The 22217-nt window shown below is 39.5% G+C and overlaps 2 protein-coding genes across 8 annotated transcripts in view; both read left to right on the top strand.

Annotated features, from left to right (window-relative positions):
• dgkh (diacylglycerol kinase, eta) overlaps positions 1-8573 on the top strand; it is a 134317-nt gene extending 125744 nt beyond the window's left edge. For all 6 annotated transcript variants that reach the window (XM_037976157.1, XM_037976155.1, XM_017431817.3 and 3 more), the window contains one exon: positions 1662-8573. In XM_037976157.1, coding sequence (XP_037832085.1) covers positions 1662-1692 — 31 coding nt within the window. In that variant the 3' untranslated portion in view covers positions 1693-8573. The remainder of the gene's footprint in view (positions 1-1661) is intronic.
• A 2458-nt stretch (positions 8574-11031) lies between these two features.
• Positions 11032-22217, top strand: part of akap11 (A kinase (PRKA) anchor protein 11) — a 57167-nt gene continuing 45981 nt past the window's right edge. The window contains exons 1-2 of one of the 2 annotated variants that reach the window (XM_017431818.3): positions 11032-11436; positions 17897-17998. In XM_017431818.3, coding sequence (XP_017287307.1) covers positions 17936-17998 — 63 coding nt within the window. In that variant the 5' untranslated portion in view covers positions 11032-11436; positions 17897-17935. The remainder of the gene's footprint in view (positions 11437-17896; positions 17999-22217) is intronic. The other variant, XM_017431819.3, reaches the window with a different exon arrangement.

Raw genomic sequence — 22217 nt, 5'->3', positions numbered from 1 at the left:
AAAATTAAACGAAATAAACATTTGAAATATATGAGTTTGTATGTAATGTATGAATATAATATACAAGTTTCACTTTTTAAATGGAATTACTGAAATCAATCTACTTTTTCATGATATTCTAATTTTATGACCAGCACCTGTATATGCTGTCCAGTGGAAGTTCATCTTGCTTTTGTAACGACTCCAGAAGTGATTCCTGCCGGACATGTTGCGATGAAAAGTTGGTTAGCCATTAGCCACAGTGCTGCTCAGTCCTAAATGCTCACGTTTTAGCTGGCTACAAACTATGAAATGAATTTCCTGAATCTGAGGTGAGGTCATTACTCTGGGTTTCATGAGACACACCTCCGTTGGGGAAATCCAATTCACAGTTTGAAGCCAACTTGCAAAGCAGCCGGCAGGGAATCACATGTGGAGACATTTCAGCAGACACAGACAGGCATCGTGGATCGGAAATCCCTGCAGGTTGGATTGGAAAATTCAGATACATAAATGATGCTGGTATTGGAACCCAATACCGATACTGGATCGGTACACGCAGGATAATAGCACTCAAGGACCAGGGTTGCCTACCCCTGTTCTAGGAGGTTGAAGGTCACAAGGACATGAAAAAAAAGCTGATATTCCTTCAAGATTTCTGTCATATGACAGAAAATAGTTGGGAAAAGAACAGCACAATCGGATGGAGCAGTTAACAAGAGTAAAGATTAGAACTGGCACTGACTTAAAATGATTAACGTCCATGTGAAGTAAAAGAAGGACTATTTAATGAACTGTGTTGCAACCAAATATCAGTACTTCAAATCAACGATCCTGCATTCACAATATAAAATGAACAGTTAAAAATTAGAAATGTTTGCTGGTTTCTTTTGGTTTGTTGTGAAAAAGAACCCAGAAACGGATTATAAAATGTATCAAAGCGAAGAAGTGTCAACCTAAACCTGAAACCTAAACTATAACCTGAAACATGTTTCTGGAGTAGTTTCTTACTGTGGCTGTGAAGAAAAATTAATACATAAAACTAATTGTGTTAAAGCCTTCTACACTTTTTGCAATCAGGCCAATTATGAGCTCAACATTGAGTAATCCCAAGAAGATGACCACATGTGGAGGACAGGGAAGTCCTGCAGAGGGACACCTGAAAGTTCTACCAATTCTTGATTGTTGGAAAATAAGAACACACGTTTTTGACACAATTCATAATTTACATACTTTAGTGTTAAAAAACATCTCATGTCCTGCTTTTGCACATTTTGTTTGTGTCTGAATAAAAAAATCTGTTTTGGTTTCTGTGGTTTTGAGACCTTGTCTTAGAAGCCAGATTACCAACCAAACAGGCAGTGTGATAGTTATTCATTCTGTTTGGTAACTACAATCAGTCTTGTTTTGTGATGATGTCATTAAGTCACACATTAGACGCCTGCACTACAAATGAGACATTTCAGGTGGTTCTCTATTAAAGACAAAACTTTGCGTTGGTACTTTGAAACATAACTGTTTTGAAATGCCTGAAGGACTCTAAAACACATTCAAGGAATGAGACACGTGTAAAAACATAATGCTATTTTAAATGTATCACATTTAAGATCAGTCATCTGGTCATCTGGTTTCATGGTTACCTGAGCTTATTGTTTTGTTTTTAATATCTTGTTGGATTTTAGGATTTGGGGATATCGAAAGTGGGTCATATGAAGAGAATTCTCCAGGGAACTAAGGAGCTGGCCAAGGCCTCTATGGTTGACCTCTGACCTGAAAGCAAAAGCTGCCGGAAAAGGGAAACGGTCAACCCCCTAATGTGAGCGGACACATTTGAGAAGACCGCAGGCAGTGAGAGAGCAGTCAGGTATTCAAAGAGAACTGGATTTGTATCTCTCTGTTCGGAAAGCCTTTGTGATGCTATGAACAAGAAGCATTTAAGGTTGTTTGTGCTTTGGTGCCAAAATGAAGAACTCCGAGGAAGATTTGAATGGAAGTCATGGAGCTTCACAATGACAACAAAAGCCATTTCTAAGTCAAAAACAACTCTCACAGCACACAATCAGATATGCAGCCAACCAGTCAGATGCCCAGTCTTGTGCTGGGACAAACTAGTAGCAAAATGAAAGCGTTTATGATTGTTGGGTTCAGTTTGATTGTGTGAACTGCAGATGTTCACACAACCAACTTGTGTGAACCCAACTTGCATTAAACATTAACACAAGTCAGATTCTGGAGGGACACAAGTTAAATATCCCATCTTCTGTAGGTGTGGAAAGTATGGGACGCTTCCGCATGCACTGCTTGCTCATCTTTAAGTATCTTTAATTGCATGATTAGTGTTTTGACTTTATCTGTGCTAATAACATTTGAACGAGTTTTACATGACTTATTATGTATTGTAATTGCATTTGTTACTACTGAAAGCATCCTTTTAAGTCTAATAATTAAGTTTTTTTTTTTGTTTTGTTTTACTCTTTAGTTTTAATTTGGGAGCCACGGTAGCTTGGTGGCAACTGCCGTGGTCTTGTAGATTCTGAGTCTGTGGGTTTGAGCCCGGGTCAGGAAGGGTATCCGGTATGAAACAATTGCCAAATATTTTGTGCAAGTTCGCTTGCTGTGGTGACCCCTGCTGAAGGGGGAAGCCAAAAGAAAAGCAACAACTTTTTAGTTTTTAATTTATTTTGCCTGCATGACAGTGATGTGTCCAAGATTTTTGTCAAGTGCCATTCTCTCAGTCATTTGGTGTAAAATGTGCTTTATTGGTTGTACCATAAGATGTTCTGAATAAATGAAGTTAGTGTCCGTAAGTTGACTTGTTCTCTGGGTGTGAAATATATTGCCTTGAAAAAATACACATATCCCTTGAATTTTTCCACATTTTGTTATGTTACAACCATAAACTTTAAAAAAAAAATGTACAGGGATTTTATGTGATAAACCAATAACAATTAGTGTGAAGTGTACTGTAACTGTGAAGTGGAAGGAAAATGACAGTTTAAAAATTACTAAACCATTCCATTGTAGCTCTGGCTGGATGTCTTTGGTCATTTTGCTGCTGGAAGATGAACCTCCTCTTCAGTCTCAAGTCTTTCTTTTTCTAACAGGTTTTCTTCCAGGATTGTCCACCCATCTTCCCATGAATTCCCATGATCAGCTTCCTGTACTTGCTGAATAAAAGCATGATGCTGCTACCACGTTTGTCTGTAGGAATGGTGCATTCAGGGTAATGTGCAGTGTTGGTCTGAGCAGAGCTCCTTCTTCCACATGTTTGCTGTATCCCTATGTGGCTTGTAGCAAATTGCAAACAGGACTTATTTTCTTTCAGCAATGGCTTTCTTCTTGCCACTCTTCCATAAAGGCCAGATTTGTAGGCTCCGTCATACTCCATACTTCATTTTCACACACATCTTCACGAGACACTCTGATCAGAGCTCCCAGGAAGCTCCTCCCTCCTCCTACAGCATTAAAACAGGTTTCTTCCTGCCAGCTTCTCAACTCTCCTGTCCTTCTACAGATGTTTGCTTCCCTTACTGCAACCAGACTTTTTTTATTAAACAGACTGAGAAAGCACATGCCATTTGGCATTTGCAAATTTGACAGTGAACGAAGGGAACGTGGCCCTAAGATGCCCGGCCGAGACGTTCTTCCTCTCAGCCACCACAGCCACGAAGAGCTAACACCGTCTCCTCTGTGACCAATAACTGTCATATCTCCTTCCACAAGTTCTTTCATCATCTTTTTAAGTTCATAGGTTTATAAGTTTTACTGGAACAGTTGTAAAGACAGCTGTATTTTCTAACAGCCTCAGTCAGCTGCTTCTCAGCAGAGCAGTAGAAGGAGACTGTCTCTATTAAAGCTCACTGGGTTTTCTGCATAAACACGCCCACAACTTCTGACCAATCACAGAATACTTGACTCAAACCCCTGTGAGAAAAGGTTTGGCCAGGGCCTTGTTTTGAGAAGTGGCAAAGTGGCGGACAAAGCTGCTATGAGAACAAACTGGCACAATTTTCGTCATGTCATCACTTAAATGAGAGACGATTTTGTGACTTCTTATGGAATATGACGGAGCCTTAATAAATGCCCTGTGGACCAATTCTCCCACCTGAGCTGTGGATCTCTGCAGCTCCTCCAGTGTTAACATGGGCTTCTTGGCTGCTTCTCAGATTAATGCTCTCCTTGCCCGGCCTGGCCGTGTCTTAGTAGGTTTTAGTTGCCATACTCTTTTCATTTTTCAGACGATAGATGGAACAGAGCTCTGTGCGATGTTAAAAGCTTTGAATATTGTTTTATAACCCAACCCTGCTTTACACTTCTTAACGACTTTATCCCTGACCTGTCATCTGTGCTCCTTGGTCTTCATGATGCTGTTTGATCACTAATGTTCTGTAAGAAATCTCTGAGGGCTTCACAAAGCAGCTGTGTTTATGCTGATATTGAATTACACACGGGTGGGCTGTATTTTACTAACGAGGGGACTTCTGAAGGCAGTTGGTTGCCCTGCGTCTCAGTTTGAGGGAGCAGAATAAAAGGGGATGAATACCACACTTTTCAGAGTTTTAGTTTTAAAATTTTGAAAAAATCCCAGTGAAATACTTTAAAGTTTGTGGTTGTAATGTGATAATATGTGGAAAGGTTGAAGGGGTGTGAAGATTTATTTCAAGGCACTTTAAGTACCAAAGTGGATGTTTCCATAAAACCGATCCTCTGATGACTTTGCTTAAACCCTTATTTAAGTGACCAGTAGGCTCTTAGGTTTTACTATCATTTACATTAAGAGAAATTTGAGTTTTAGAGAGCTGTTGGTCTGGTGCAAGCCACATATAATGTAGAATAGATGATTTTTTTACAAGTCATATCTAAAAAGCACTTTTCATTTCTTGCTTTTTTGCAAGCGCAAATTCTCATATCAAAATATAGAATTACCAATTCACCTCAATTCTTGGACCTTCTGACGATTTAACACAGTATTTAACAGTAATGCAGTTAGATATATGGGTTTTAAATATGTAATGAAATGGTTGATTTGCAGCTTTTGTTCTTCAATTTACATGTTGCTAGGACACAACTTTTGGTTTCTTTAAGACTGGTGGCATTACAGGGTATATTTGTATAGTGATGCTACGTTTGTACATACAGTATCCAAGTGTATGCAAACAGTGTAAGTGTTGTAGTCTAATGCATGGCTTGCATTGCCATGTCAGCTCACCCACTGGATTGTGTACATTACACCATAAGAGTTGTGTACTGTTGATTTCGGTCAAATATCTTGTAAATGACAATGCTGTTGTATTTTTAATGATGGTGCAATATCTGATCTATTGTTTTTCTCTATGAAGTTTTTCAACATGATGTTTATCTGTAAGGAACAGACTTTGAATGAGTGTTATATTTTTCTTACTCTTTGAGGATTTTAAAAAGCGACTCACAGCTCTGCTTTTTCCTACAGATTTCTTCCAGTGGTTGACTTGTGTGTGATTTGCTCCTCTGTGCTTCCAGGTTAAGTCACTAAAGTAGGATGAATGAGTTTAGGCAGACGTGGCTGTTGTGTTACTCTGTATCATATGGTTCTTGAGTTCATTGTCTGTCATGTCAGCAGTTGTACACTTAGTATTATAAATACATTCCCTTTAAAAAAACAACAAAACAAAGTTGGACCAGTATGAAAAATCAAATGCAAGTAAATACAGAAAAGTAACAGAGCAGGAAAGTTTGTAACCACTTTTAGGGTTTCTGTTCTTTTCCCAAACTCTTTCAGACATTTCAAATACTAAGTCGTAATATGCTTCAGGTGTTATAAGTAATTCCTTCTCCAGGTGATTCAGTTAGTGTTGATGATGAGATCACTGCTGTCTGTGGCTCAGTGGTTAGAGCAGTTGTCCTCCAATGAGAGGGTTGGAGGTTTGATTCCTGGCAGCAGTCACATGTGGAAGGGTTCCTGGTTAAAAACTCCTCATTGCCTCTGATGTATGAATGAAGTTTAGAGCACTGATTAGACTCTACAGAAAGATGTATTCAGGTTAGCTTCGTAGAGATGTAGTAGAGTGCTGTGTGGGTGTGTGTGGATGGGTAAATGAGGGCACAGATTGGGTGAAGGGCTGTGAGTGGCCTGGTTGGCTAGAAAGGTCCTATATGACTACAGACCATTTACCATTGTAGAGGAGAAAACAGAAACTCCATTCTTTCTGAAAGAAGTATTGTTTATGAAAAGTTAAATGATTGTTTCACATTCTCAAAGACTGAGCCTTTTATTAATATAGCTTTTATGCTAAATTATGATCTACATGCTAACATAACATTTTTAATCTAGCAATTCTAGTGCAAAATGTTTCCTGGTCTGTATTGCAGCCTGAAATACTGAGTGTATGGTAATAAATGGCAGGAAGTTGAAGAGACAAAACATACAAGACATACTTTCTGAAAGGCCATGAAAGTGTTTTTTTCCGCCAATTTATTCCAAATTTTCTGTGTTAAAACTGCAGATGCAAGTACAATGCAGATGTGACTTAATTGGTTCCATCCATGTTCTTCCTCATATTCCCACAAGAGGGGGTCCAACATTTTCCACTGTGCTACCAGTTATTTCTGCTGTTTACTGCAACGCTTTTCACTGACTGCCAATCAGAAGCACATTAGATTACATACCAGAATCAAGTTTTGTTAAATATGTATACTGTTTTTATACAGCCAAAGACAGGTGAGAGAAGGACTCATTTATAATAAACAGAACATATTCTGCCTCATTGCATTGCTCCTTCTTGATAGAGAATCATTTAGTCTCACTTTTTTTTATCTGTTTGTAAAAAAAACTGACTGAATTACATTCTGAAATGAGATTGCACATGGATTAATTGTTAACGCCTTTATCTTAATGCAGGGTTCAGTAACTTTTACCACTGAAAGAGCCATTTTTATAGTCTTTTCTACTAAATAAAAGCTGTATAAAGCCACAAAATCTGCCTGAATATTAAAATTAGAATGACACAATTTATAACATTTCATTCATACACGAAAGAAAGAAAGAAAGAAAGAAAGAAAGAAAGAAAGAAAGAAAGAAAGAAAGAAAGAAAGAAAGAAAGAAAGAAAGAAAGACTTTGTTTTATGTTGTATTGCGTGGCATTCTATTTTTTTATTTCATTCAGTATACAAACAAAAAACACTTTTTATTATAGAACCATGTCAATCTATTTCAGTATTTCTCATATTTTTAGAAAATGAGCTGAAAAAGTTGATGTTGAAGTAAAGAAATGTTGCATCCTAATATCTTAGAAAGTGAAGCTAAAAATAAACCAGTTTATTGGTTATTTAAGACCTGCATGTCCTCCAAAGACCACGATCCTTATTCGATAGTTTTGAAGCAGCAGGCTTTTATTAAAGGCAAGTCTCTATTTATATTCTTTTCTTTGTTATTAAAATAACTTTCCATTTATAATAAATATAATATATACTTATCTAATATAAGTATACATATAATATTTTCATGACTTAAAATGTGGTATTTTCCATTAGATGCACTAAACCACTTTAATGCTTTAGGTTGAGTTTCTGGAGGATTTAGAGAGTAATAACACTCAGTCTTAAACAAAGTTTACTCTTTAAAACACATTTACGTAAAACTTTAATCCATGTTCAGTCAATCTATGGTACAGTTTTGATCTAAAGCTGTGCATGCAAAGTATTTAAAGTATAATTTAGAAGTCTTGAATAGAATAGAAGTACACTTTATTGATTCTCTGAGGGATCAACACAACAGTACTTGACTTATTGTTGTCATTCCACCGCAGGAATTCCATGAACCTTTTGCAAATATTTGGATGGCTAAAAGAAGATAACTAAACTGCTACAGCTACACTTTCCTGTTTCATTATAATCTAAAAATGACTCAGGTTCAAAACAAGGAGCCACTTCAGAGGGGCTAAAGGTCCACATGTGGCTCCGAAGCTGTTACGCTCCCATTTCTGCCTTATGTTAGTTACATCACACCAGACAACAAACGGAGTCCTTTGTGTATCTAAAGTGTTTGTCTCTCATCCTCTCTATACAAAGAGTTGTTTTTATCCCTGCTGTACTTTTCCAATGGACTGTAAATAATGCTGCAAACTGCCTGGTTTTCAAAGACCAACCAAACCCATGCAAGAATCCTTAAAAGATAACATAAAACATGAATATCTAAGCAATGGGAGAAAATGTGAGTTTTGGTTGTTTACATTATGTTTACAATGGCACAGGTTTCATTTTGAAGAATATATATGTAGCTTGAGACAATATTTGCATATTTATTGCCTAAGGTTTAATGATGTGTTGTGTATTGTGTTTTTACATTTGGGATATATTGTTACAGTTCTCACATTATTACTATCTGGATAATTTTGGTAAAGTAGCTGATTGTTTTTATGACTACTATGTGTGACTGTTTTCTGTGCCTTGTTATGGTTAGAATGCATGATTTGCTATTTATTACGATTTGGAGTCACTGAGATGTGTATTTTTGTATTCTGAATAAATAAATGGTTCAGCTTTTGTTGTACATTTTGAGGTGCCTTAAACCGGCCACCTATTCATATCTCTTCTTCAATAAAACAAAATACAAATGACGTCTGTCTCTGCCTCCTTTTTTTATTTTACTTCTAGAAGAAAAAAATAAAAGCATATTCTATGGTCAAAGGAGTTCACATGATCTCAGTATATCTACACGTGTTGTAACAACAGCAGTTTAACACCTGTAAATAACAAAAGCTACCAGGAGACGTGAAATCTAAGGAACTCTCTCTAACAGTCAGTCAGAGACAAAGCTGTGGAGAAGAACAGATCATCCTACGCCCGCTTTAAGTTATCGAACTCTTTTCTCAGTTCTCTTTCATGGTGTCTGAGACAGATGTGAGGACATTTCAGAGAATTCAGGTTTCTGATCCTGATAACATTGCTGGGAAGGGTTTGAGAAAATGTGGAATGTGTAGACATTTTTAAAGTCTCTTTGTCCCAAGCTGTGGTGCCTGCACTTTTTCAAAAAGTCCACTATCATTCTGGTTCCTAAGAGTTAAGCAACGAAAAGCATGAATGACTATCGAACGGTGGCTCTCAGCCCAATTGTCATGAAGTGTTTTGAACAGCTAATCTTGGCTGATATCAAGGACTCCACTGCCATCTCTGAAGCCCCAGCAGTATGTCTACAGGAAGCATCAGCGGTCATCCACTGGGCAGGGACTTATATGTCAGAATTCCGTTTCTGGATTTTAGCTCAGGGTTTACCACCATTATCCCACAGACACTTGCTAATACATTTTAAGCTGTCCTCTGTACTTTTACTGTTGTGTTTTATTGTTCTCACTGTGTTTCCAATTGCTATTTTTTTAATCGTGTGTTTTAATGAATGATTTTAGATTGCAGAATGTCCTATTTATTGAAGGATTTTAAACACTGGTAGCTGTCAGGTCAAGGACAGGAGAGAGCGGCGAATCCAATGTGCAGACTCATCTTCAGAAAACAAAATAATTGATTTTAAAATAGAAGAAACAAAAACAAAACGTTGACGAGGCAGCAGAATTAAACAACAACAAAAATCGAGGATATAGCAAAAATGACAAGACAAGACACGGGCAAGGCAGGAACCAGACAGCACATGTGAGCGAGTAAATGGAGATGAGCAGGTTTTAAAGCAGAGGGTAATAAGGGAAAGTGGGCACAGGTGAGTGATTACAAACTAGGAGCAGGTGGAGATGGGCGTGGCAGGAAAACAAGAGACAAACAGAGGAGAAGTGAATGATAACAGGAAACAAAGACTCAAGGAACAAAAAATGAACTAAGACAAGGCAAAACAAAAAGATAACTAAATAACCAAATAAAATAAACAACAAACTCAAACTGGAACATGAATCGAAATCCCCAAATCCTGACCGTACCAGAGGAACAAATTTCAGTTTTAATTGTTAAGGGTCCAAGCCTAAGAGTAGACAGGCCACATTGTTGTAATAACAACCTGTTTGTATACCCTTCAACCACCAGGACTGTTTGTGAATCAGTGTGCAAAGGTGTGTGTGTGTGTGTAGGGGGGTGGAGTGGGAGAAGAGGGTATGTGTAGCAGAGACGCAGAGAGACTGACTGCATATATATATATATATACCTGTAAAATGGTTCCAGAACATGCAAAAACACATCACTCCAAAGATGCTCTCTTCTGGGATTTTGGATTGACTCCCCAGTAATGTGACTCTGATGTTCAATTTCATGGAGAAGGTTCATTACCAGGGCCACCTGCACATTCTCGCCACCATGGTCTGACCTCAGTGATGGTAATCCATACAGGCCTGTTGCTTTGAGGCACGATTGTCTGTGCTCAAGTTCAAGTAAGTAATCAAGCAGGAACATCCACCGTGGACCACCTACAAGGGAATACCAAAAAAATATAATAAACAATGTATGCAAATGTACACAGTGAATTAAGTTCACCAAAATGTACTCTAAAATGCAGTTTAGAAATTGTGACCTACTGGAAGAGACGCATGTTCCCATGAATATACCATAAAGTGTTGGGGAATGGAACATAACAGACCTGTGGAGACACTGCACTGCTCCACCTCCTCGCAGTTGCTGTAGGGTTTATTTGAACCATCATCTCACGCACCTTACGCCGGGGGACCACCACTACTCGTGCATGCAACGAGCCTCTCATCTTCTGGTTAAATGAAGGATATGCGCCCTTAGTGTTTTAAACAATATACTAATAAATGTAATCACATTTGATAAAATACAGGTTTCAGATTTGACATCTGGTCAGTGGCAACACTAGTGAAGTGAAGTGAAATTTATTTATATAGCACTTTTCTGCAACAAGGCGATTCCAAGTGCTAGGGGGCCTAACACGCAGTTTCTTTAATTCAGAAATCTGAAGTTGTAATTTAGACTAGTCATAATTCAGTTCGAGATATCTTGAATTGTAATTACGGATGTGTGACCCTTTAAATGACGGGTCCGATGACGTCATTTGAGATATCTCAGAGGCGATTAAAGATATCTTGAATGAGTTGTTCTTCTTACTAGTCAGAATGTAAATGCAGATATTACATATAGTCAGACGAAGACGATTTTATGTCAAAACGGCCTGCCATACGCGCATCGGCGTTTCACTAGTGATGCCTGAGTCTGATTTTCATAGGAAGACTTGAAAAAATGGCGTCAATGGGCGGTTTGTTTCACTTTTGGGAGTCGTTTAAATGGGTCTTAAATATCTGACTGGTGCATTTATTGTAATAAGGAGGAACGTTTGTGTTTATTTTCTATGTCAACACAAAATCTTCAAACGCCAACAGAGTTGGAGGGTATGTAGTGTTTCCGGTTTGATACGAAGGATTATATTCATTGTTTGGGGTTGGGAGGACTCAGAAGAGAAGAATCGTTCTTGTGTCGCACATCCAACATTGCTGCTCCCGTCAAGGCAGCTGGAGGCCGACACACTTGGAGGTGAGTTGAGGCGACTTTTGAACAAGCAAACCGCATAATTTGGTGTCGATTAGCAGTTTGAATCAGATTTAATGGCACTGTTAGCTATGTGGCTAGGTGTTATGTAGCCATAATAGGATGACAACACAGGGAGCCGACCGCGGCCTGTGGCTGCTGCTAGCCCTGATTGACAGCTTGTCAACTAGCAAGCTGCTTTGTTTCTGTCATGGACTGTTGTCATTTTGTCTGAAGGTTTGAACCTGATCGTATCTGTATTTGTGGTGTGTTGCGGGTAGCTAGCTGTTTTTGTTGTCATCCCGGTGAATCAAGCTGAGCATCCACACAGTGAGGCTCCTTTGTGGCCTCCTGTCCTGTCAGCAGCAGCAGCATTAGCCTGATTGGCCCATCCATCCGACCAAAGGCACGAAGGACGGACGGAACGTCAACATGGCCTTTATGAAGATAAAAAGAGAACAGCAGATTTAGAAAGTTTCAGTGAGCATGGACTGAAAATATTTTTGTTCAAAAAATGGGATGGAAGTATTGCTGAGATTGACGAATATAATGTATACAAGTCAAATCCTGTCTCTTTCTGCAAGTTTCCTAGGTAGGTAAAATACACAGGCTGCTCGCATCTTTTCACTGAGTCTGACAGCAATCCTATGAGTAGCTTGAATTAACTAAACAAAAGTAACAGTTTGCCTTTTATCCCTAAATCAGTGGGAGATCTAGAAGGTTGGAGACTGTAACACAGTGAGACGGGACGCCATGTGTAGTCAGAACAACCATCTTTACTCATCATCTTTCTGGTCTCTTATAACAACACAACTTTAACATCACAGGACCATCTACTGGCAATGCCAAGTAATTAACTTGTCTCAATATACATCACATCTTCCTCTCTGTTTATTTTATTTTTTTAACATTTACATAGTAAATAACAAGCCTATAGTTAACTTTAGCATAATTCATAAATCAAGTTCAGTCCATATAACGTCTTGGCCTTCTAACAGGTTTTACACTGCGAGTTGTTCCCACAGTTGTTAGAAGTAATAGTACTATCCGTCACTGCTGCTGGACTGTGTGGAACAGGCTGGAGTAGAGCTACATGCTTCAACACTTGGCAGTGTATCTTGAACATCCTTGGTCAAAATATTATTTCCGTCTCTGTTGACTATGTACTAGGTTGCTCCTGATGTTTTCATGCTGAGCTGGTTGCAACAATATGTTTGTCACTGGTATTTTTGACTTGAGCCTTCTTCCCATGAGCCGCTGAGCAGGTGCTAATCCAACTCCACACACTGGTGTATTCCTGTATTCAAGAATGGGTCACCCCTGCTGCCCTGTGCTTTTTTTCAGTAAGGTTTTTATTGTCTGAACTGCTCTCTCAACTTGTCCATTCGACCGAGGGTAAAAAGAACTCGAAGTTGTATGTTTAAAACCCCATTCTTCACTAAACTCCACCATTCCTTGGCTCACCAGCTATCTGCCATTATCAGAGCCTAATTCATCCGGCACAGACCTTAGTCCAACGATGACACGTTTGCTTGTTGTTGCATTCAGTTTGATGATCTCTGGAAACGTTGAAAAATAATCCACACACAGTGGACCACTGAAGTGAAACAAGTCTATGCTAATCTTTGCCCAAGCTCTATCAGGCACTGGATGTGACATAAGCAGCTCTTTTGGATAATTATTCTTGTGTGCATTACATACAGCACGTTGAGCCACAACCTCTTCCAGAACAGAACATCACAGGCTCGCTCTTTACACTTCACCATGCCCACGTGTGACTCGTGGATTTTTCTGAGCATTTCACTTCTCAGTCTATGTGGTACAACCAACCTTGAATTCTTGAATATGAGTCCATCATCATATGACAGCTCTTCTCTACAAGTCCAGTATCGTTTGATTTTATCTGGAACCTGTCTCCGTTCATCCGGCCAACCGCTTTTAATGGCGTTTGCAATCAGTTTTAACTCAGCGTCCTCTTTTGTTGCTTCTTTAAACTCCTGTAACTTTTCATCTGATACAGGGAGTTGTTGACTTACACAATTTACCTCCAGCTCGTCAATAAGACGTTTGTCACATTCAGTCCCTCCAGGATTTCACGGGCATTTTTTGTGATTGTTGCGGGCTAAAATGCCTGATTATGTGGGGCATTTTCCGAAAAGTTGCGATTTTTTTAAAATTTCTTTTTACTAAAATCAATAAAAAACCATCACTTTTAACATATAAACCAAAAATACTTACTAGTTTTGTAAGATAACTACCAACAAACACTGACATTATCAAAAGGTGCTTTATTTGAGAACCTTGATAGCTTATAAACTGACATTCATGACCATTTCTGGATTGTCCCTCGTCTGCAGCTCTCCTCACATGTTTTGCAGACAGAAAGTGTTTGTCGATGGATGACCTGTGTTTATGTTTGATGATTACACTGCAGGACGTGCAAAACAGCTTCCCCCCCACTCTCGTGCAGCTGGGTAGGAAACTGGTTTGCGACCGCAGTGAAGTTAGTTTTAAGTTGGATATTGGATATTCGCGCTCCGCGGAGATAGTGGCGTCTAGCTGACGGCTGACCCGAAACAAGAGCGCTAATGTCGGCCAAAGTTGCGGTGTTTTGGGCAAAGTTGCAAAAAGTTGCGATTTCGCGGGGTTTGCTTGATTTTGCGTTAATAGTTGCGATCACAAAATTGCAAAATCCTGAAGGGTCTGCACAATGTACATTTAGAAATTCTCTGCTCAGAGCATCAGCAATATATTAGGTGCAAACAATTTGTATTTTTTTAATTGTATTCTTGTTAAAAAAAAGGATTTCAAAAGTGCCTTTTTGTAAAACTGTAGTTGTGTAAGTATTTTCACATATATGTACATGTGTGAATGTGTGTGTATATGTATGTGTGTGTGTGTGTGTGTGTGTGTGTGTATATATATATATATATATGTGTGTGTGTGTTAAGTGTTATGTGTCATTTCCAGGGTTTTCTTCTTTTCATTTAGTTATTTACTTTATTTTATTTAAAACCTATGTTTTGAAAGTTGCCACCAAAAAAAAGGTTACACACGCTAATGTTTTGTTGGACCACCTTTAGCTTTGTTTATGGCACGCATTCGCTGTGGCATTGTTTCGATAAGCTTCTGCAATGGCACAAGATTTATTTCCAACCAGTGTTGCATTAATTTTTCACCAAGATCTTGCATTGATGATGGTAGAGTCTGACCGCTGCACAAAGCCTTTTCCAGCACATCCCATAGATTCTCACTGGGGTTAAGGTCTGGACTCTGTGGTGGCCAATCCATGTGTGAAAATGATGTCTCAGGGTAGTGCTGGGCTATAACGATACATATCGTGGGGACAATAGAAAAGTGTCTATCGTGATATATTTTCTTCTATCGTTTCTATCATAATTGTATCAGTGATTCATGTAAATATTTCATAACTTAGGCTACGGCAAATGTATTAGTGTTGTCACTTTGCATACATTCAGTTTATATAAGTGATAAATAAGAAGAAAAAATAACTATTTTGCGAAGAACCTCCGTTTTGCGACATGCTTTACGGCAGCGGCTTTCTGTGCGGCACGGCAGCACACTGTATTCTGTGACCCACCGTATGTGTCGGCATTTAAGTCATAAGTGCTGAAAGATGGAGACGCATAAAGTATCAAACTCGGGGTCGCAACAAGTAGAGACAGCTAGCAGGCAGCCCAAGACGAAAGACTTTTACCAAAACGAGGGGGGACGTCTGTGATTTGGTCCAACATACCTGCCGTATAAGAGAGAGGGACTGCAACTCCCTAATCTTAAATTGTGTTACTGGTCTGCACAGCTGCGCTCAGCCATGTTCTAATTTTCAGCTGAGACACCCCCAGCATGGATAAAAATCCAACAATTAGCAACAAACCTTAAATTAAATCTGTATTTATAGTTTGCAAGTCCAAAAAATTGGGGAAAAATTTAAAAAAAAAACAACTTTAAAAAACACAAGTAATATTTGGTACAGGGCCCATCCATATATTGGAGATATTCCGACCATCTCTTTTTCACCTATCTGGGGCCTTATTCTAAGCAGCCTTATTAACATATGATGAGGAATCCACCACTGATGGGTTGGACACACGGAGATCTGACATCCAAGAGGAGATATAGGTGGCGGACTGGGAAACTGCATGTTTAAAAGCCCAAAAGCAGTCAATCAATACAAGGATGAAACTCTTCCAATATAAGTGGTTGATGAGAACTTTCATAACTCCAGTCAAACTGAATTGCTGGTCACCTAACATCCCAGATATCTGTAGTAAACATTTAGCTGGAAAGGGTTCTCTTTTTCACTGTGTATGGGACGGTCCAAAATGACAGCAGTACTGGAAGTCAGTTATGCAAACTTTGTCAAAGATTGTTGGAGTGAATGTACCTGCTGGGGCACAAAATATGCATGTTGGGTATATATCCAGAGAACTGTGTTTTTAGCTCCAGACAGTTAAAATTGATTGACTTTGGACTCCTGCAAGCCAGGAGGTTAATATCTTTGTACTGGAAGAAAATGGACATACCCTCAAATCATATCTGGGCGAAAGACATGGCATCATGTACTGGAACGAGTCACTTATATTGTCAGAGGAAAGGGAGTAAACTTTGAAGAAATATGGTCACCGTTGACCGAGTTTCTGAAACATTATGAAGGGGACTAAGAGAAAAATGCAGATTGCTGAGTTTTATTTATTTTTTGTCTCTTTACTCTTCTGATATGTGTGCTATTTATTTGTTTTCTGTTCTTTTATTATTATTTATATTTCTATACTTTGTGGATTAGGTGGATTATACCTGAAGACTTCAGGTATATAGGTAAACATCTAAACTGAAAAGATTTGGGGAATGTTTGTATCTCTTGACGTATCAGCAAAAGACAGAAGTTGTGACTTATTTCCTAAACGTTCCCTCCACCTGCTTGCTGCTGTTTCCTGACCACAGAGTCACCTGTGCCTTGTTACCAGCTGGTGTTTGGTCTTGTGGCGTTTGCGTTCTTTGAGGTTTTCGCCTGTCCTGCAGATTATGCAGGGTTACCTGTCCTTCCAGCCACCTACACTCAAAACTTTGCTCTCACCAGGCTCCTAACCAAAGAAGATTTCAGACTATACAGTTTTTGCTTTTGACAAGTTGTTTCTTATTTCCATCTCCAGTTTTAAGATGTTCCACTCTAGAATTATCTGGTAAGATCTGCTGAGCGTTTTTTAAATTTCTGTGCAAATGATTGTGAGAACCCAAATAAATAAGCCTTTGAAGACTTGTGCGACTATTATACCAACACACTTATTTGTCATTCTTGGATTTCAAAATGAAAAGTTGATACATATTTAATTTAAAGCTTGGTATTTCTTGAAGGAATGAAAGGGATGTGGTGGCCATATTAAACTGGGTTGACACATTATTAAATTGTAGATGTACAATGTCAATGTATACTTTTTGAGAGTTTCATGAAAGTGCATCCAGTAGTTCATGAAATATTTTTGCTAACTAACAGACAGTGTTGACTAACAGTAAATAACAAAGTTTTATGCATAGATTTTGCAGTACGTGTCGTGCTCACAGTATATTTTGGGGATTATCCTCAGCTCCTCTCTGTGGTCACCATTTTGAATTAAGCTGAGTCCTAATGGAAATGATTACTTTTTGAAAGTCTGTGATTGAGCTTATGATCAAATCTTTAACCTCTGCACAGTTAAGCTTGGACAGGAGAGGCTGGGGTGTTGCACTGGTACAGGCCACCAGTGCACTCGTGAGAAGTTGAGTTGTCCTGATTCACCAGAGGAAGTCATGGGTATGTTCTTTACCACAGCTGCTTCTCAGGATGCAGGATAAGCTGATCAATAGGACCACCTGCCTCGGTCTTGACTCAGCTAGCCCCTCTGGATCTTACTTCAAAAGAAAAGCTTGGATTTCTTGGGAAACTTTTCCCTCTTACCCACTGTAAATATTTTGCCTCCTCCGCATGCTCTCATGCTGCCCACCAAATGTGTTTCCCACACTCAGGACAGACACACACACACATCCCTTTTTTCTCACTTTTCTGTTTGATATTTGATGCAAGTCGGGATGGGTTAAGAATATCAAAGAAGCATGGCTTACAATGGCTCATCCTCGTCATGAGGATGAGTCCAGGCTGACGTTAAAAGCTTTATTCGTGGTGTTTTTTATTTGCATTTTATATGTACTCTGTGTCTATCTGTCTTGGGATCGCAGATGGAAACTAGGCTTAATCTGAAGCAGTGCATCTCCTCTTTTCTGAAACTAATGTTAATACGTTTGTCCCAAATAAACTAAAAGTACATATAACATTATTTTTACTTTTAAAATATGTAGGGGTCATAACACAAGATAATAATATTCATTTGCATGTGAGAAATTTAGAAATACTCTATGTACAAAAAAAAAAGAAGTTTCAGCAGCTCAGCCTTATCTGCTTTTTGTTTTACAGGCGAGCTTCCAGTCGGACATTGTGAACCTCTCTGTTGCCATGGAAGCCAGTGTTCGAATCAGAGGAGTCCCAGTAAGGTCCAGGGCCTCAGTGCGGAAAGAGGTTTGTCTGCCAGCACACATCAGTGTTTTGTTCACTATGCACTATTACACTGTGCGTTTTATTTCTGTCAAAGACCCCTACTGTAAGGGCTGTTGTACACTGAGCAAAGAATCAGAGAGTTGCCTGTATCCATGGTCATTTTTAAGTCATATGTAAACAGTACTGTCAGATCCTGTCAGTTTTTTGTCATCAGTTTAGTGTTTCAGAAAGGTCTTTTAGTAATTAATAAAGGTTTCAAGAGATTTTTTATTTTTTTTACTGGTTATGTGTTTGACCTTTTTACAAAACTGTATGGTACCAACTATTGCTGGAAAGTGGGGGTGGAAAAAGTACAAAAATTATGTACTCAAGTAAAAATTTCAACAGAGTAACTGTGCTTTTACTTAAGTACAAGTAAAGATATTTGTATAAAAATCCACTCAACTAAACATAAAAAGTAAGTCACTAAAAATGTACTAAAAGTTACTTTTTTATAGCAGTATGGTGTCTCTCCTGGAGTGCACACCGTAAAATGATTTTTCCCCTCAATTCAATTCAGAAGTACTTTATTAATCCATCCATCTTCTTCTGCTTATCCGGGGTCCGGTTGCTGGGGTAGCAGCCGAAGCAGGGAAACCCAGACTTCCCTCTCCCCGGCCACTTGGACCAGCTCCTCCAGAGGAATCCCAAGGTGTTCCCAGGCCAGCCGAGAAACATATGCCGCTTTTACACGGGCTCTAATTCAGAAGTCCGGCTCTACTCCACTCCACTCCACTCGGCTCGATAAAGAATGCATCGCGTTCACACCGGCCAGTTTGGTCGGTAGCAGAGGAACGCCTCCTTGTGTTGTGGGGGGGCGGGGCCGCGGCACGGGGCAGTTTGGGGGGTGCACTACTCAAAACTTGTGTAAACAACGAAAGAGCAATGGACAACGTTGGCCCTGTGTTGTTGCTGTTTTTTAAACTTATGGGGATTCTCCTGAGACTTCAGGAAGAGAGGCGCAGTGGAAGAAATGCTCTGGATGCTGAGATTGTTGCGCGGAGTAGGACAGCTGTTAGCCTCCGGAGATTTCAGGCTTTACAGCACCTTCAGCTGGGGGACAGAGGGCATAAACGTTGCAGGGTAAACTAACGCTGTTGTTTATATTCCTACCGTTCGCTCTTTATGCTTGCATCTGGTCACTCCCACGACCAATGAGTGAACAGGAGCTAAGCTTGTGTCACCTACCAAAGCAGGGCCGGCCCGGCTAGCACTACTGTGAAGCAGGGACCAAAGAAGCAGGGCCAAACTCGAAAAAATGCCGGTGGAAACGCGCGTAAAGCAAGCGGTGTAGAGTTGAGCCGGGACCTTTAGAGCCCGTGTAAAAGGGGCAATAGTCCCTCCAGCGTGTCCTGGGTCTTCCTCTGGGCCTCCTCCTGGCGGGATATGCCCGGAACACCTCACCAGGGAGGCGTCGACGTGGAGGAGCAGCGGCTCTACTCTGAGTCCCTCCTGGATGACCGAGCTTCTCACCCTATCTCTAAGGGAGAGCCCAGACACCCTGCAGAGGAAACGTATTTCAGCTGCTTGTATTCGCGATCTCGTTCTTTCGGTCACTACCCAAAGCTCGTGACCATAGATGAGGGTAGGAACGTAGATCGACCGATAAATCGAGAGGGATAATTTATTAATCCGAAAGGAAAAATGAAATGTTGTTGTGGCTTATTATCCTGGTTTTGTTAAAGAGTTATTATAGATGCTGACGGCTGTGGGCAGGAACGGTCTCTTGTAGCAGTCTGTTTTACAACAGATCTAAAGAAGCCTCTGACTGAAGACACTGTGTTGTTGTATATTTGTTGTGTTAAATGTGAGGGTGAGTCTAAAGGCTCCATCATTCTCCATAAGAAGTCACAAAATCAGATTGGGGTCACATAGTTGTGAGCCGTTCGTTTTGCACACACCTTTCATAGTCCACGAGACCCTCGGATCAGAACTCCCGGAAAGCTCCTCCCTCTTTCTGCAGCATTAAAACAGGTTTCTTCCTCCCAGCTTGTCAGCGCTTTTGTCCTTGTACATATTTATGCTTCCCTTACCACAACCAGACATGTTTATTAAACCAACTTAGACAAATATGACGATGCACAATAATGAGTGAACAAAGGGAACGTGTCCCTGTGCTGCCCAGCCGAGACGTACTTCCTCCTGTCTACCACAGCCTCAAAGAGTTGCCTGTGTCTACATGGTCTTTTTAAAAGTTCATAGGTTTATAAGTTTTGCTGGAATGGTTGTAAAGACAGCTGTATTTTCTAACCACCTCGGCCAGCTGCTTCTCAGTGGAGCTGTAGAAGCAAAATGACTCCATTAAAGCTACCCGGCTGTTCCTCATAAACATGCTCACAACAACTTCTGACCAATCACACAACACTTGTCGCAAACCCCTGTGTGAAAGGTTTGGCCCAGGCATTGTGTCACGAAGGGGCGGACAAAGCTGCTTTGCAAACAAAAATAATGCAATTTTCTTCATGCAACCACGTGACTGAGATCAAACTTTGGGATTGGAAAGGCCTTAAGCCCTCTCCTCGCAGATCCTGCGGGCCAGCTGGATGTTATTGGGCATGATGGTGACCTCTTGGCATGGATGACTCACAGGTTGGTGTTCTCGAAGAGCCCCACCAGGTAAGCTTCCCTGGCCTCCTGCAGAGCCATGACGGCCAAGGTCTGAAAGCGCAGGTGAGACTCGTAGTCCTGGGCGATCTCCTGGACCCGACGCTGGAAGGGCTGCTCGGTCTTGGACTTCTAGTAGCGGTGGATCTCCCTGAGAGCCACGGTACCGTGGGCGTTTCTCCACCATTGCCATCACCCTCTATATTCCTCCCACACCTCCCACACCCCTGTTAGCTCCATTACTCAGTCCTCCTCTGATGTCTATGTTTAATGTTGCTTATTCCCTTTCTCCCTCCCTTTTTGTCTCATTAAAATTGTTGAGCTAGCTTTAGGAAAGGTATAGTTAATCGATGTCTGTTAAGCTGAGGTTCTTAAATCATAGTTTACTTTATTTTAGCTTAGTTTGGTTTTTTACAGTTTATTTTAGTAAGACAGTCAATTTTATCCTGCCTTTGCTTACTTATTTATTATTTATTTTTATTTTTTTTTATGAACCATTTTTTTTAACTTTCTGACACCTTTAGTTGACCTTTTATTGAAATGTATGAACTGTTAGTTGGCCTTAGGTACTCTTAGTTACCCTTCCAGTACCATTAGTTTATTTTAGGTTAGTATAGCTTTTATCATTTCATTTCTGTTCAGCTGAGACTTTGAAATCCTATTTAGTTTGTGTTGTGGCAGCAAAAAATCTATTTCCAGGCACTGTTAGATGAAATCACTCAAACAGGTTTATTTATATGTTGTGCACAAAATATAGAGAGCATTAAAGACTATTAACAATCAATATCAGAGTCCCAGGTCCGAATGGGGAAGCTCCGAATCAAAGCTCTGGCCACCCAAGTCAACACAGGTGCTTTTATTAAAGATATTGAAATACTGGACCAGAAGGAGGATTTAGGGAAAAGTAAGTCAGTCTGGTTCCCATGAGGAGAAAATTCAACATCACTTCTATAAACAAATTCATTCTGTGAGAACCCATGGAACTTGGAATAGAAGTCATAACATTATCAGGACTTACAAACAACAGGTGTTACCCTATACTAAATTCTGCCATTACAGTTTGTTAGCTTATTATTAGTTTATTATATCCTTGTATCTTAGTACCTATCTTATATCTTTCTCAGTTTATCTTTAGTATGACTTAATATGACTTATTTTAGATAAGTTTAGTTCAGCTTTTTACATATTGCGTGTGTTTTCATGTTGTAAAGCACTTTGAACTGCCTTGTTGCTGAAAAGGGCTATCTAAATAAATTTGACCTGACTTGAAATCATTCTGTTTGATCAGAACTATTTTTCTTTTTTAATTAACTTTTCAGCATAAGAAATATGAAAAATAGTTTGGGAAACTGAAATCTACAGGTGCTGGTCATAAAATTAGAATATCATGAAAAAGTAGATTGATTTCAGTAATTCCATTTAAAAAGTGAAACTTGTATATTATATTCATACATTACATACAAATTCATATATTTCAAATGTTTATTTCGTTTAATTTTGATGATTACAAATGACAACAAATGAAAATCTCAAATTCATCATATCAGAAAATTAGAATATTACTTAAGACCAATAAAAACAAAGGATTTATAGAAAT

The sequence above is a fragment of the Kryptolebias marmoratus genome, linkage group LG6, assembly GCF_001649575.2.
Source record: "Kryptolebias marmoratus isolate JLee-2015 linkage group LG6, ASM164957v2, whole genome shotgun sequence".
Classification (NCBI taxonomy): domain Eukaryota; kingdom Metazoa; phylum Chordata; class Actinopteri; order Cyprinodontiformes; family Rivulidae; genus Kryptolebias; species Kryptolebias marmoratus.
The sequence above is the reverse complement of the archived record's forward strand: the minus strand, read 5'-3'. Positions and strand labels throughout refer to the sequence as shown.